Source organism: Rhipicephalus microplus, chromosome 6 (assembly GCF_043290135.1).
Source record: "Rhipicephalus microplus isolate Deutch F79 chromosome 6, USDA_Rmic, whole genome shotgun sequence".
Lineage (NCBI taxonomy): Eukaryota > Metazoa > Arthropoda > Arachnida > Ixodida > Ixodidae > Rhipicephalus > Rhipicephalus microplus.
In genome coordinates, this window is record NC_134705.1 from 173151904 (window position 1) to 173168338 (window position 16435).

The 16435-nt window shown below is 42.2% G+C and overlaps 1 protein-coding gene across 1 annotated transcript in view; it reads right to left on the reverse strand.

Moving 5' to 3' along the window:
• Positions 1–305: 305 nt before the first annotated feature.
• The window catches only part of LOC142766081 (uncharacterized), a gene marked incomplete at its 5' end in the record, with an annotated part of 29940 nt that continues 13810 nt past the window's right edge, over positions 306–16435 (reverse strand). The window contains 2 exons of the mRNA XM_075867917.1: positions 306–1941; positions 8587–8777. Coding sequence (XP_075724032.1) covers positions 1426–1941; positions 8587–8777 — 707 coding nt within the window. The remainder of the gene's footprint in view (positions 1942–8586; positions 8778–16435) is intronic.

Genomic DNA, 16435 nt, shown 5'->3' on the forward strand with positions numbered 1-16435 from the left:
ACCAAAGAAATGAAATGAGCCCAATCTTGACTGACAGAACTTCAATGAAAAAGGCTGCCAACTTCAGCAACAGACTATGGCACGCCAATTGTTTGCATTTGTTTTACATCAATGTATATGATGTCTTATGACATTAATGAAACACAAGCGCATTGTTATTAAGATGTACTTAACTTAATCTCTTGCATTTTGTCTAACTGCAAAGATTTAATATTGCACGACATGTTTTCACAAGTGTAAGCACGGCCTAAAAGATAGTAAACTAACGTTGTACACTACTCTGATAACAAAGCAGGACAACAAAAAAAGTACTCCTTATTTTTTATTTCTCATTTAGATAACCTAAACATAAAAGTAATAATAAAGAGGCTCCAGTAAGTACACATGCTAGAACCTAGAAAGGACAAATACATCAGCATAACAAAAAAAGATAGAATCACATTGTGTGAAAAGAAAGCATTCGTAGTATTACTTACGAAGAAGCAAGATAATTGTAAAGTACAGTCAATATGAAACAGCAACATGACACATTCTACAAAACGTAGACAGCAGCAATTGTGCATAATATTGTTCTCCATCCGAACGGTGTACTCAAGGTCCTTTAATACTTGGTGACATGCACCTAAACAGAGAAAGGATGGAACAAAACATTACTAACAGTTAATAAAATTGCAATCAAAACAGGCCTATAAATATTGTTATTGTAGAGGCACATTTTTTTATTTGCATTCCAATTCTGAGCTGGCAATGCTGTATGAACTCGTTTATGTTTTTATGTTGAACATTTATCTTTAGAGAACTTACTATAAATCTTCCTAACATGGAATTTTTGTATAAAATTTTTGTCATATCCTATGTGCCCTAACAATCCAGATCCCACAGGACTTTGTTCTGACATCACAATTTAGTGTTTTGTTGCACATGCACACTTAAATAGCAGAACGCATTTAAAAAGTTTACAAAGTCAGGTGTTTTGTAACCTCCAGTCCCCGAGCAGGAATCTAAGAACAGTAAAGTGCCAAGAGGATGTCGCCTAGCTCCTTCGTCCGTAGCTCAGCTGAGAACCCCCTGCGCTACCTCAAGAGCTGGCACATGGTTCTTGCTAAGATTACATGCTCCCTTCATCGTCTTCTGTGATGATCACTGTTTTACCTTCTATAGCAGTCACATATGACGAGGAATCACAATTACGGGTGTAATTTTCAGTGGCACGAAAGCATAATCGCACCAGGTGTCATGCTATGTGAGATGCGTAACGGGCGGCTTAAAGCATCCCGCTCATTGCTAAGGGCTCAGCCAAAATTCTCCCTCACCACCGTCCACCACAGTGACAAAGTATGTGCATGCTATCTTAGAGAGGCTAGTAGGTGCTCCCCTACTTCACAAAATGTTCCATGCTGCTCAAACATGTACAGGCGTTGAAAATCACTGATGCGGCAGGTCGCCTCTGTGGATGCGCATGTGCTCTTTCAGTTCAGCCTTCTTTGTGAATATCAGAGGACACACCTCACATTTATGACCAGTGTGGATTGGCAGGTGTTTGTTCAGGTAGCTCTGCTGGGCAAAGCTTCGGAAGCAATGATGGCACTGAAACGGCCGGTCACCCGTGTGGGTGTGCATGTGAATAATCATGGTCTGCTTTCTTTTAAACCTTTGGGAGCAGTATTGGCATTTGAACGGTCGCTCGCCCGTGTGAAAACGCAGGTGATCTTTCAATGCGTGCTTTCGTTTGAATCTCTGAGGGCATAAATGGCACTGAAACGGCCGCTCGCCTGTGTGGACCCTGATGTGTCGTGTCAGATCCGCGCGTATATCGTTCTCATAGTTGCAGTAGTTACACTGATAACGGCGTGCCCGATGAGACTTCTTGACATGCGCAGCTGCTGGATGAACGGAAGACCCCGAGGCTGCAGAAAGAAAATAAGACAGGTTACTCGAGTATCAATTTTTCTTTCAAAAGAAAACGAATAAAATTCTACAATTGAATGCAGCAATGCCACTCTGAAAATACCTGTCATGCTGTCGCAGAGAAATGTGGATTAATTTAGAACCACGCTAGGTTTTTTAAAATTTCCTCCTAAATGCACGCTCTCGCGTCTTTTTACATTTCAACCATACTGCAAGCCACCCGCAATAGCTGTAGCTATGAAACACTAAAGAAATGAAATTAAACTAGTATTGATTGAAACAACCTCCTCAATGGAAAAGGCTCGATGCAACTTCAGGAGCAGGGTGCAACTGATCAACCATTTACGTTCATTCGACATCCATATGTGACCTCAGAAAGATCGTGTTAGTGAAACATGGGCATATTAATGCTGAGAAGATGCATTCGACATGATCGCTCGTGGTCTACTGTCTTGCAGAAGCATCTTAATACTGCCCGATGTGCTTTCATAAGTGCAAACAAGCCTTGAAGAACAGCATACTAAAATGTACACTACAATAAACCTAAAGTAGGACTACAAAAAAAGTACTCCTTATTCATTCTGCACTGAAACTGAGAGTGCAGAGTTATACGGCTAGAATAAAATGATGAAGAAGCAAATACATAAAGAACAATGTAAGAACGTGGTATTAAAAAATTATGAAGCAGGATAAAGACTATTTCTAAGCGTTAGTATTTCTTTTAAGCTGCTGCAATAACAACAAATAATGCTTCAATACGCAAGTTTTAAAAAGCAAATAACTCGATCCACTTGGATCTCTTAAACCAGAAAGTCTCCACTAAGTGGACAAGCTAGAACACAGCGTAATAGAAAAAGACGGAATCACATTGTGTGAAAGAAAAGCACCCAAAATATAAGTTAGAAAGACATAGAATAACTGTTAAATACACACGATAGCAAACAGTAAGGTGTCATTTATCAACGAAAGATAGACAGCCAGAGTTCATGCATGATGTTCTTCGTCCGCTGGTGTTGTTAAAGTCCTCCAGTATTTGGTGACACAGACCTGGATAGAGAAAAATGAATCAGAGCATAGCCAACAGTAAATAAGCAACACAGTTCTCTGAATATATGAAGTACAATTTCAAATGGCATAAGAATCCTAAGCTGGCAATGTTGCTTCAACTGGCGTGTGTTTTAAAGATGAATAATCATTTTACAAACGTTCACTGTATAAATCTCTGAAATATAAAATTTTCACCTGTACCATATGTGCTCATTCAACTTTTTCGGGGCTTTGTTCTAAAATTACAAACTAGTGTTATGCTGCACATTTATAAGTACGTAAAAAACGCGTTGGTATCCACAATGGTTAATTCAAAGTGGGAACCGCAGGTTTGTATTGCTCCTCGCAGAAGTCGGCCCAAAGAAATCACACGTTACAAAACCAAAACAAATTGACTAGAGCTCCAAACAACAAAACAGCAGCATTTCTTAGCAGACGATAATTTGGACGCTGCGCTGGAGCTCTTGGTCAAGCTGAAAACAATGTCCATGAAGTCGCAACAGAAGAAATGCAAACAAATGCAAATTATTGATTACATTTAGTTTTGATTGCATTGAATCTACCATGAAAATAAACATGTTTTAGATCATGAATAGCGTCATATATTTGGTCATTGGGGCTCAGTACTTACACAAATGCATGTCGGTGTTTGTTTCCGGTGTATCACTGACTGATCAATTAATTTTATTTGCCGTTTGAGCTTCATGAACTAAATTAACAAAATCACTTGCCACCAATGTCCAGTAATGCCTCGTTTATGATAATTACTACATAGACACCTTGTTTTAGTTCTGCCCACGCAGTGTGGGATGACGTTCGTTCATTCTAAAACCTGCCAACTAATTCAAACTCTGCTTAATTTGAACAACTTCTTAGTCTCCTTCGAGTATGAATTAACGTACTTATATGCAATTGCTCTAAATAAACACGTGATGTTGCAGCAAATCTAGCCATTGAAGGTGATGATGCCTCTGATAGAAAACCACAAGCAAATAATACACTGATGTGACCTAAACCGAAGCCACTGAAAGCAGGAGAACAAGCATTATTGTAGTCCAAAACTGGTGTGCTTCCACCTGTAAGCACTGTACATTTGAGGGCCATGTCACTTGCACACAATCTGCTTTGCTAAGCACAAGATATCTCATCAGTAACTTCAACAAATGACTTGCTGTTCAAACCTGTCTTGCTGGTACACTGCTCGCTCTACTAACTATGACTTATTCTGTGGTAAAAATACGAGTCACATATACCACTGCACCACACTAGCAATCCAACTTGACGAACATGAAGCCTACACATTTTTTGCTTAGATTGCAGTCGTTGAGAAGTCATGTAACCATGTACATGTCAGAACTTGCATGACCACCACTGATAGTCTTGGAATGAATGACATGTACAAAAATACTTTTGCATTTCCGGAGATCCAGACTTCAACAATTGTTGAATGTACTAGATGATGTAGTTCTGCTTATAGTGCGTCCTTGTATCTTTAGGGCACAGGCTTGTCCACCGGAAAGGTCACGTTATGAGGAAAGACAGCAGACGGTTAGCTAGAACATTTGAATAGACAGCACTACATGGGAAGTACAGGCAGGAAGGTCAAGGATAATGTGGGGCAACGAAATTGAAAAATTCGGGGGCATAAGATGAAATTAGGTCGCGGAGGACAGGGTAGGCTGGAGATCATAGGTTGGATGCCTTCGTACTGCAGTGAACATAAGCTAGTCTGAAGATGATGTTAACAGCTTTAGGCCTCAGAATTGCCAAGCAAAAAAAATTCACACAATCCCTCATGCGTTCACGTAAGATAACTCGTAATGTTAAAGACATATTCTTCATTTTCTTCTCATTCTATTGTAATGATCTCCATTCCTCTTCCATTGCTGAAAGACTATTTGTGCACCTACAGTTGCGTTGCATTGCTTGCGCGGTAGGCCCGCTCTTGATAAAGAGGCGATGCCATGTAATATGACAAGACAGTGACGTCACGAATGTTTAGCAATATGTGACATGATGATGATGTCACATGACATGGCATTAGACAGCTGCTGATCTCTGTGAAGATAAGCAACCAAAACCTAACCCGGCAGAGCATCACAGTGAACACCACAGTGATGTTAAAAACACATCGCGAGTCCCCATAAGATTGCTACCGCGGTAAACGTTAAGTGCCAGCGTGTCTGACCTCCATGTGCTTCAGTCCATGGTCTCACAATACACCAAATGACTGGTCTTGTTTTTTACAAAAAGGCATTTTACATATACCATACCTTATATTCCTGTAGACAGCTGGGTGCAGTAAACTCAAATTTGAATTATTCTCCGTATTCATCCAGCCACCCAGCTCTGTATTTTCATGGACTGCAACGAACAAGCTCGCCTTTGTGCTTCAAGGAAGTGGTTCGTAATGACAAAAAAAAAGACAATTAACAAGAAGGGTATATTTTAAGAAAAGGTTAAATTCATACAAGTTGTGCCCTTGCTATTTCATAAACATGCAAGACAAGTGATGCTATGCCACAGCAACACTAAGGGACCACTAAGGTTTCCCTTCAAGGGTTGAATGCGATATCCTGTCCCTAGTGTGTACTTCAACCACTTAGTACATACTTGTTATTGTATCATGTTACTTGAGAAGTTTAAATTGTTGATTACTACAATGTAACCGATATTAAAAGTGGCTAGTGTCAGTGAAGCTTTTGCATATGACTGCACTCGGTGTAATCGGTAGCATGCTTTAAACTATGGGCAATCATGCGCATGAAATCTTTACGAACTTGATATGCACTTACTTCATGGCCTTAAAGGAATAGCCGCCGTACTGTGCATGACTTTTGTAGTGGGTGGCCAGCTTCAAACCACGAAGCTGTGATGATCACATGCTCTGAAGCCCAATGGCAATGTACGCTGCTTGTACCACGCATCATTACTGCGATATTGCATGTTGTGTTTATTGTGAAGCATGTTATACAGGACGCATGTAAAGCATGAAAGCTACTTTCACTGTATTTCCAAACAGACACGCGCATGTTAGGTAGAACGCCTGCTTGCCACACTAGCGAGCCGGCTTCGATCCTCTCTTGGATTCAATTTTTTGTATTATTTATTTGATGTTCATCTTGCTCAATTTTTCAGTTACGCACAAGATGATTTTTCGCTCACAACCGACGACACCAACAACAATGCCGAAATTTCTACGAAACGAGTTCTTTAACACCTTCGCCTTGAATATTGTCCAACTGCGCCTTTGTGTTTACGGTGGTCAAACAGTCATGCCTTATTCCTTAAAAAACATTGCCTCTCGTGGCCTGGTACAAGTATTTCGACCAAAGCACAATTAATTAATGGGGACGATTAGGCTAACTGCACCACATCATTTCTATAACAAAAATTCTTCGTGCAGAAAATAGGTCAGTGAAATCAAATTATATGCCGCTAATATTATCAAGCATATGAAAGCCACCACTGATTTCATTAAAATGCTATCAACTTGATTTACTCATAGTGCATTCAGTCCAATACAAAAAATGCATAGTAAACCAAAAGAATTTATTTGCACTTGTGAAAAAAAGCAACAAAAAAAAGTATCAAGCTCTTATGCAGATTCTCAATTCAGACTCTCGAAATTATGAAATGTACAGCTACACAGATGGTGACGTACTTCGTGGTATCGTGGTGCTATCGCTCCAAGTCTGTTGAAGCGAGTGGTTCGGACAAAGGTTTTAGAGTCAATGCAAAGATGTGGTCCCTCACATTCTGAATACATTAGTTCTCCAAAGCTTAAAGGGGTTCTGATACAAAAAGTTTGGACTTGAAATTTTTTTAATGCAATGTATTGTTGGAGGCCTGTCTTTCATAACACAGCACATCATCTGCTGCATTGGGTGATAGATGATTATTTACAAGCTCCTCATTACAGGCATGTCGCAGTTTCGGTATGAGAGAGTTCCAAAAACGACAAGCCGCCGAGAGCAACTGTCACCACCTAGCGTGTGGAACTTTCAACCACGTCAGCACACAGAACTGCAATGCACTTCCACACGGTCTGCATCAAGATGTCCTTTCGAACCGGAAACGAGACAGCAGTGTCGCCATACACAAAACTTTCAATGCGTGCACTGCGGTCGTGGACTCTCGAGCAGCTGTCGAGTAATATTCTGCTGATGCAAACGTGGCGAAAAAATGGCAGCTGTGACTTCGTCATAACATTTTGCAGTGTGGTCACTTGAAAAAAGTAGGGCTGTCCCGAAAGGTCGCCCTTCAGGCTGTCAATAGCGCGAAAGAGTTGGCTGCTCTTGCAAACTTCAAAATTAACTTAAAATACCAACCAAGCTATGTTCACTGTTGATATCTTGCAGATGATATACGCATGTGCACGAGAATCTATCCCGCCTGCTATCTCGACCACGCAAATTTGGGTCAGTACCCCTTGTAATATTGTAATATTGAGTGGTAGAAAAGTAGAATCGCAACAGGCCTTACACGACATGAAGTGCTTAATGAGTTTATGGTTTACGACCTCCAATCCAAAAAAAAAGGGCTCAGCCACAATCCTTCACCCTCACCATAATCAACCACAGCAACCTTGAAGTATGCAGCAACGTAGGTGTACATAGTGCCTTAAAAATGCGTAGTGGGTGCTCTGCTACTTTGCAAAATGTTATGGTTTAATTTACAGTAGGCTCCTCACAATTTTCTTTACAGAAGGTGCTTAAGGGGAGACACTGGTATGAAATTTTTTTTTAATTTTCAGTATTTCCAGCTGAAATTTTATTACAATGTGTATTTTTCACAGCTGAAAACAAATATGCAATTAGTTTTTTGCTATCACTTTTAGATTTTTAAATATTGACTGTTACATAAACTTGCATTCTGCCCAACGTTTTGACATCTTTCTCATAAAATATTGCTACAAATTTGATATGACAGCATTCCATGAAGGCCAGGGAATGCAACAAAACCATAATTTTATTTTTAGCTTCATTGGTACCAGAGTTATGGCCTTAACAAGTATACTCATTAGAAATCTGAAACTGTTGCTTAAGTTTGTTGCTAATTAAATCACTATTGTAAATAAAAATATTACATTTTTTGGTTTTCTTGCACTAATCAATGTATAAGCTTTCAAATGCTGCAAGAATTATCAAAATCCGACTGCTACATCAAAAGATACTGTGGGCAATGGCTTAGGGTGTGATGAAAAATGTTGTTTTGAGAAAACGAGAAAAGAAGTTTAGGAACATGCTGAGCACTTATATTTAACAAGAAAAGGTGTGAATCGGTGTATTAACCATGTTAGAAGCCACCAGGAATGTAGTCATCATCATTCTCCTTGGTGCGCTTTCTTTTCATGGCATGCTTGAAGTTTTCAGCATGTACATGCTTCTTCTCCGATGCCACTAGTCGGCGACTGTCCTATTCTGAGCATCCTTCAGCGGCCACAACACTCTGCTGCAGGTGCAGCTCCTTCAATATGGCGGCATCTGCTCTCCCTTTGCCAGCTTTGAACCTTGCGACAGCTTCGGCCACAGCAGCTTCAACGGTGAAAAGCGACGCGTGTTTGTTTTTGGACACGAGCGACCAGATGACGGAGTGCAGGCTCTCGTTTGGGTTCTGTGTTTTGCCTACCTGACAATGCTCCAGCAATTTCTTGTCAGAGAGGCACGTGTAAATAGGCCGCAAGGCATCAACCACGTACTCCGGCAGGTTGTAGCGATGATTCGGAGGAGTCTCCTGCTTGGCAACAGCCTTGTTGTACTTGCACCACGACTCTTCACCAGTTGGGCAGTGAGAGTGCTGAGGGCTTGCATCAGTAGATGCTACGTGATAAAAGGTTGCCCAGACAGCATTATTCATGGCCTCAATGCTTCCTTGGTTGCTTTGTAAAGCCCATCTATAATACGACGTGAGCTTTGTGACCAGCTCGCCTGTGAGTTTGCCCTTGCCGCCAAGGCTTGGCTTTCCTTCCGCTCTTTGTTTTCGCAGGAGCTTTCGAAGTGCTGTGCCCTTGCGCTTATGATGATGATGATGATGATCCTTGACACTCTGGCGCACACCCACAAAGGGGGATCGGCCAAGAACCGGGCGGCAGGATCTTAACTAAAAGGCTAATGGTTTTTCAAAGAAAACGTAATTTTGGGCCGAAAAAAAGTATAGAAAGAAAAGCCAGAAATCGAAAAAGGAGTATATCTGAGCAGGGAGCGATGCAGGCTATCAGATGCGATTTGAGACAGAGGTAATGATGGGTCTAAAATGATATATATATATATATAAATAAATAAATAAATATATATATGTGACGCTATGATGACTGGGAGACGTGGCCTGGCTCATACGCCATGTTTATTCCGTTCTGACTTTTTCCTCCTCTGCTTCTACCAACCGTCGCTACCTTCTTACGTCACATGATTCCCCCTCCCCCGAAAGAATGCGCGAGCTACAATCTAGAAAGCATGAACAAATGGAGTCTTATAATAAAAAAATAATGCCAGAAAATGCAGTAGTTCTATGCCACACGGCGGTTCCATGCACTTGCACAAAATGTTCACAGGAAAGGCAGTCCGGTGATATCTAGGAGACCTCGGGTGGGCGAGGTTGGCTGTTGCGTTCTGGAGAGAATAACCATGCCTTCAGCGTTAAAAATGATGATGGCACAACCTGGTTAGTATTGAGGAACGAACAAGGTTGGGAGTCCTTGTAGCGTTGGAAGGTCGGATGTCTCATGCGTTGGATTCTGAGGCGTGGCTGTGACAGACGCTTTTTTGCTTATAAAATGCGTGCTTCTCAACAGACTGTGATGGAGTGCCTGAGTGCTTGCGGTTTGCAAGCAGTCAGGCGTCTTTCTCGGCGCTTTCTGTGGTGTTGCAGTCGGCGGAATAGCAGGCGCTGGGAGTGTTTCTGGCGAGTTTTCGTTGTCCGAAAGTGTCTGACGTCTTGCTGGTTTGGAGATCCTATTTTTCGATGTTCTTCAACTGGTGAACGTGCTTCCATTGAATTTGGCGTTCGCCGATGCCCTCGTTGCTGTCTTTCTCGTTGTTTTCTGAGTTTGTGAACTTTGCTTTGCTTGCTTTGCTGGTGCTGCTCAGGAGATGGTTGTAGTGGCAAGCCTTCCGGAATGGGACATTCATTTACTTTGAGGTTTGACGCGTCCTGTAGACAGCTGATGCATGCTGAACAGGTTTCTTGCTTATCGGGCATGGTTGGTGGTGCGCCATCATTGCTAGCCTGCTCTTCAGAGTCTTCTGTGACGTGGTTGATTAGGGACGCTTCTGAAAGACAACTGTGTACGAGGTTTGATGTATGATTTGCTTCCGAGTTGGTTCGATTCTTGGATTGGTGACCACTGCATGATGGTACCACATGTGACGTCGCATCAATAGGTTGAGAATGCAAATTTTGGCAAGTCTGCGGTGCCGTGGAAATGAACTCTTGCGAAAAAAAAACGTTCAGAGTTGACAGATAGTTCATCAGGGGCTTCTTCGCGGCTCACTGTGAGTGGTTCTTGCGCCTGGTAGCATGCGACGTTCGATGCGTCTGAGCCTTCTGTGTTTGGAGTTTCTGGTGGCTGCGCACTGGACGTCAAAACCGCAACAGGGGTAGTTCGGTAAGGTTTGAGTTGTGAATGGCCCTCTTTCTGTGCAACTAACGATGCGAGCTGATCTGGAGCATGAATCTGGGTGGTAAGTCCAGGGCTTGGCGTAGCATCGTCCGAGCTCCGCAGCTCTATCCCGACCATTGTGAGCGTGCTAGATGTGAGATGGACATTGTAAGTCACGAAAGAGCCAAGCGATGGAAAACCAGGGGGTGGGCCAAGTGGAGTAAGCTGTTCCAATGGGGAGTAAGCTGTTGGGGAGTAAGCTGTTCCAATGCGTGAAGACTGATTTTCACTCTTTGAGTCATCTTGGCGTTGTTTGGTATTTTCCCCATGTGTCAGCTGGTCCACCATGAACAAGGCGTCCTTATGACACGAATAGTGACCGTTAGGAGCCTTTGAAGAGCTGCGTCGTAGAAAACCAGGTGGTGGACCATGTATGCGAGACGAAGCATGAAAGGCATCAGTAGGGTGAGCGACGTCTCGTGTCGTATGTTGGTGCCACGACTTTGGAAATGCCGACTTTCGTGCACAAGGAAGCTGCGCTCGATGGTTGAGTTGTTCCCGAAATACGCACGGCCGCCTGTCAGTGAACTGATGTTCCATTTTGTGTTGTGGCAGTGGTCTATTCATTCTCGGCGTTCGAATGCTTGAGGACTGCTTTTGACTGTGACGACTGAGCGCGGTTGTCTGTGGAGGGTGGGTTATAAGCGAATCTTCGTCGTAGTCGTCATTGTATTGTTTAAACCAAACGATCATTTCTTTTTTGATCTTTTCCCACGACTCATCGTTTTGAAATATGTGGGTGAGGTAGAATTTGAAAGCCTCACCGGAGATGTAGTCGGTAAAGTTGATGATCATCTCCCGTTCCGACCATGATGCAGCAGTTGCGTGGAGCTCGAACAGGTCGAACCAGTCCTGTACAGGTCCATCGTCCGCTGCTCCGGCGTACTTGGGGATGGGAAGGGCAGTCGATGATTCTGGCATGGTGCTGGACGCTGTGTGCGGCCAGGAGACGATTCTGTAGTCGATGTATGGTCAAGGCGTCTTGTGGAGAACTGCGTCGATGATGAGACACTGATGAAGTGGCTGGGAGGTCTTCATCCTGTCGACTCGTGTGACGCTATGATGACTGGGAGACGTGGTCTGGCTCATACGCCATGTTTATTCCGTTCTGACTTCTTCCTCCTCTGCTTTTACCAACCAACGCTACCTTCTTACGTCACACACACACACACACACACACACACACACACACACACACACACACACACACACACACACACACACACACACACACACACACACACACACACACACACACACACACACACACACACACACACACACACACACACACACACACACACACACACACACACACACACACACACACACACACACACACACACACACACACACACACACACACACACACACACACACACACACACACACACACACACACACACACACACACACACACATATATATATATTCAAATACCGCAAAGCAGGCGTCCCTGTGGATATAACCGAATTTAATGCTGCCAAACAACAAAATTACTGCCACATCACATTTAATTCTAATCCCAATTTTTCAAGTGCAGCTACCAGGTATCTTTTCCGCTGATGAGAATATCGGCGACAGAACAAAAAGAAGTGATCTATCATTTCCATTTCTTCGCAAGTCTGACATAAAGGTGACGCCTTTAGACCAACTTTATGCAAATAATAATTTAGTGGCGGAATTCTGCAACGCAATCTTGTAAAAGTAACTTCCAAATGCCGTGTTGCACACCACTGTCTATTCCAGCGGCATCTTAGATGTGCGAAATGTCGATATTTATCCAATGAGTAGCAGTCGTATTCATGCAAACAGAGGTTTCTAAACCTTATTGCTGTCGCGTAAGCCGTATCAGGCAAAATCGGGATAAGGGGACCGCTAAGAGATACTGTGGCTAGTACATCCGCCATCTCATTGAGATATATGCCACGATGGCCTGGTACCCATAAGAGCTGCAGTTTTTTCAAGTTTGTCGGTATGAGTTCTCGAAACATGTGCATAAGTGTTAAGTTGGCTCCTGATGACAGAGCAGCACATACTGAAAAAGAATCTGTAATTACGACTGCTTCCGATTCGCCCAAAGGAAGTTTCCGTAGTGCCAGTACAATAGCAAATAATTCTGCTATGAATATTGGTGTGTAATCTGGGAGTCTAACCAAAAAGGACCAGTCAAGGGAACGTGAGAAGATACCTGCCCCAGCCTTTTCATTTGATACGGATGCATCAGTCGCAATTATGTTGTTCATGTTCACATGTGCCAAGTAATCCTGCAGCCAATCATTTAAATATTGAAATGGCATTTGCTTTGCGTTAGAGGGATAAATATTCTCAAATTCTATCTTAAGATCTAATTAACGTTTCTTGTTGAGAAAATATGTTTGATTTTGACGTTCAGTGGTTCTAGCAGCGCTTGAACGAACAAGATCTGTGGGCAGTGGAATCGTGACCACCAAGTTTCAAAAAATAAACTTGGTTCTTTAATAAAAGCATAAAACGATGCTGTCTGGGGCACAGTGTATAGTTTTAAAAATGTTTGGATAGTAAGTATTTTGAATCTATTCAACAATGACGGTAGACGCGCTTCCATGTATAGCACATTGTTAGCAACAAACTTGGGCAGTCCAAGGCAAGGTCGTAAAGCCTCCCTTTCTAATAGTATTAGCGGTCTCATTTTATATGTTGCACTGCCCGAAAATAAGACACAGCCGAATTCCATGATAGGACGAATGTACATTTTATAGACCATTACCAATGTATTTCTTCGCAACCCCCTTTTTATGTTGCCGAGCTTGCGTAACCACCCCATGGCTCGTATTGCTTTCGACGCAATGTGATCGATGTGGCTTTTCCAATTTAACGAGCTGTTATATATGATGCCTAAGTATTTGAGTGAATCCACCTGGGGAATCTGCTCTGTGCCATACATCAAGGAGATGTTGACAGGATCCCTGAACGAGAACGCTAGAAGCGCGCTTTTGTTTACGTTTAGAGACATTCCAATTTTTTCAAGCTATTCCTCTATCATGTTTAGGTAATTCTGTAATGTCTGATAAAGTAATTGCAGATCACTGTTTGTCGCAAAGAAAGCAATGTCATCTGTATAAACATATAAATGATATCGTTATGTGTTGGAATCGAACTGAGGAAGATGTTAAACAACACCGGTGAGAGCACTGCCCCCTGTGGTACGCCATGGTATTGTCGATATCTGTTAGAAAAACAACCCCTTTGAAAGCAATAAAACTTTCTCTCTTTTAAAAACTCTGCTACCCATGCTGTCATGTAGTTTGGTAAGTGTGACATTTTCATCTGCTCTATTAGTATTTTATGCTCCACTTTTTCATACGCCTTGGCAAAATCCAGAGTAACTAATGCACAATACTCTCTTCTACGCCTAGCCAACTGTATACGACTCTCCAAATCCGCGTGCGCACACCATATGGAGCACCCCGATTTAAAGCCAATTTGACTGGGGTTCAGTTTTGATTTCTCCTCACTGTATTTTATTACACGTGCATTCAAAACTCTTTCAGTTAGTTTACCCAAATTAGATGTAAGAGAAATTGGCCTCACATTGTCAGGTGTATACCCAAGTCCCTGCTTTTTAAGTATCGGAATTATTTTGGAAAGTTTCCAATCCGCCGGTATCCAAGAATTTTTCAAAGAGTAATTAACCATATTACAGAGTTCATGTGGGGAAATGTCATATAGTACTTTTATCATTGCTGAAGTTACTCCATCTTGTCCATGAGCTGTAGGAGGTAAGCGCCTCACTACACCCGCTAGTTCCGCTAATGTCACCTCATTGAACTCCTCCCCTGCAATTGGCTTTACTATGTGTCTTGGCATTGATGATCTGAATCTTTCTTCTAATCCTTTAGCAACATTTTCTAATATTTCTGTGAGTTCGCTAGGTGATAGAATTGAAGAATCAATATTGTCTGATAGTGGTATCATTTTTCTGGAACGCAAAAATCTAAAAAGCGCTTTTCTGTTGTGTGGTTTTGAAAGATAGCTAAATTTGTTAGTGTCATAGTCATCTTTTGCTTTGCGTACTGTACGTTTAAAATCTGCTGCCACGTATTTATAGTCACACCAGTTTTTTGGGCATTGGTTGTGGATAAGTTGCTTCCACGCCGCTTTTCGTTTTCTATACCACCTCACACAATCAGCGTTCCACCATGGGCTAAACGACCCGCCTGTGCCTGAAGTTATTGAAAAAAGTTGACTTTTTTATTGCTCTTCTCAATACCGCACACAAACTCATAGCCCGAATGTCTTCCTGCATGTCCTTGTGAAAAACCAAAGTAGACTTTAAGTATTTTTGTAAACGCTCATAATTTACAAACAAGCCAATTTTACCAGTTAAAAATATCCCGGGAAAGTTAATATCGAAGCTAATAGGAAGGTGGTCACTGTTTGTTGCGCAATCTAATGTTTTCCACGACGAAATGTTTAGTGAGGAGCTGGAAAAGGTCAGATCTATCGCCGACTTTGATTGTCTCCTAATAAACGTAACAGTGGGGAAATTTACACAAGATAAGTTATTATCAACAGTCCATTCCCACAAGCGCCTTCCATTTACATCAGTATTGAAACCCCAAGACACGTGGTGTGAATTAAAGTCACCAATTAATATTACATCCTTCCTGCAGGAAGCTAACATTGCATCTAAGCATCTTGTGTCCTGTACTCCTACCGGAAAGTATGCGTTAACAAAAGAAAAAGGGGAACAGCCTGGCAGAGTGATGTCCAATACCATAATTTCATAGTTAGAATCCATGCACAGGTAGTTAATCTTCGCTCTATGACTAAATTTAGTTGATATAAAAATGGCAAGTCCATCACCTCTGCTAGGTCTGTCTAAACGAAATAAGCGATAATTTTTTAGGTAAAATTTTTGTCCATTTGTAAGCCAAGTTTCTTGTAAAGTAATAATATCTGGGGAAATTTGCGAAGAAATACACGATAAATCTGTGGTAGCCGACCCTATTGATCGACAATTCCACTGTAATACTTTTAAGGAGCCTATTTTGACTCTATAAACCCGCCGCAGACTGCTTGATCCAAAAGATCTTTCTTCAAAAAATCTTTTTTGGAGAGGTTCTCCAAAACGCCTTTCTTTGACAGGAACTTTTTAGATTTTGATTTCTGTGAAGACTTTTTCGATAGGGGAGATCTGGCACGCTTCAAGAAATTATGAGATTCCGCATCCATATCTATGAATTCATCAGTGTCATCTGATACGGGTTCTGGATCTGCCCGCAGTATCTTACTGGAGGGTCCTGCTTTAGGAGATGCGCATCGTGTAGGAGCTATCGGACTTTCTGTCCCGGCACACTTTGAAACCTCCAAATCCTGTGAAGTCTGATTTTTCATAGACACTGTAGCAATGATTTGGGTCAACTGAGATGTTAACAATTCAGCCACGACTCCAATAATACTGCTGGCAAGACGCTCCATTGCCTTTTCCGTTGCCTTCTCTATAGCCTCTGCTATATATTTTGCTAACGATGCATCCGTAGCAGTGGTATGTCGTGCTGTTACGCTTGCGTATCCTTTCGAGCGTTCTTGTAATTCAGTCACAGCTTCCCTCCGGGAGCAACGCCTGCGTTCCACAATTTCCAGCAGCTTAGCTTCTCGTTCTTTCGCCTCACAATCTAAAGAGTCTGCAGGATGCGCTTCATGACATAAACAGCACTTCTCTTCCGTCGAGTTGCACTTACGGCTGTCGTGATTTTCTCCGCATAGTCGACATCTGGCAGTTGATCTGCACCCTTTCACGCTGTGGCCATATCTCCAACAATTCAAGCACTGCAG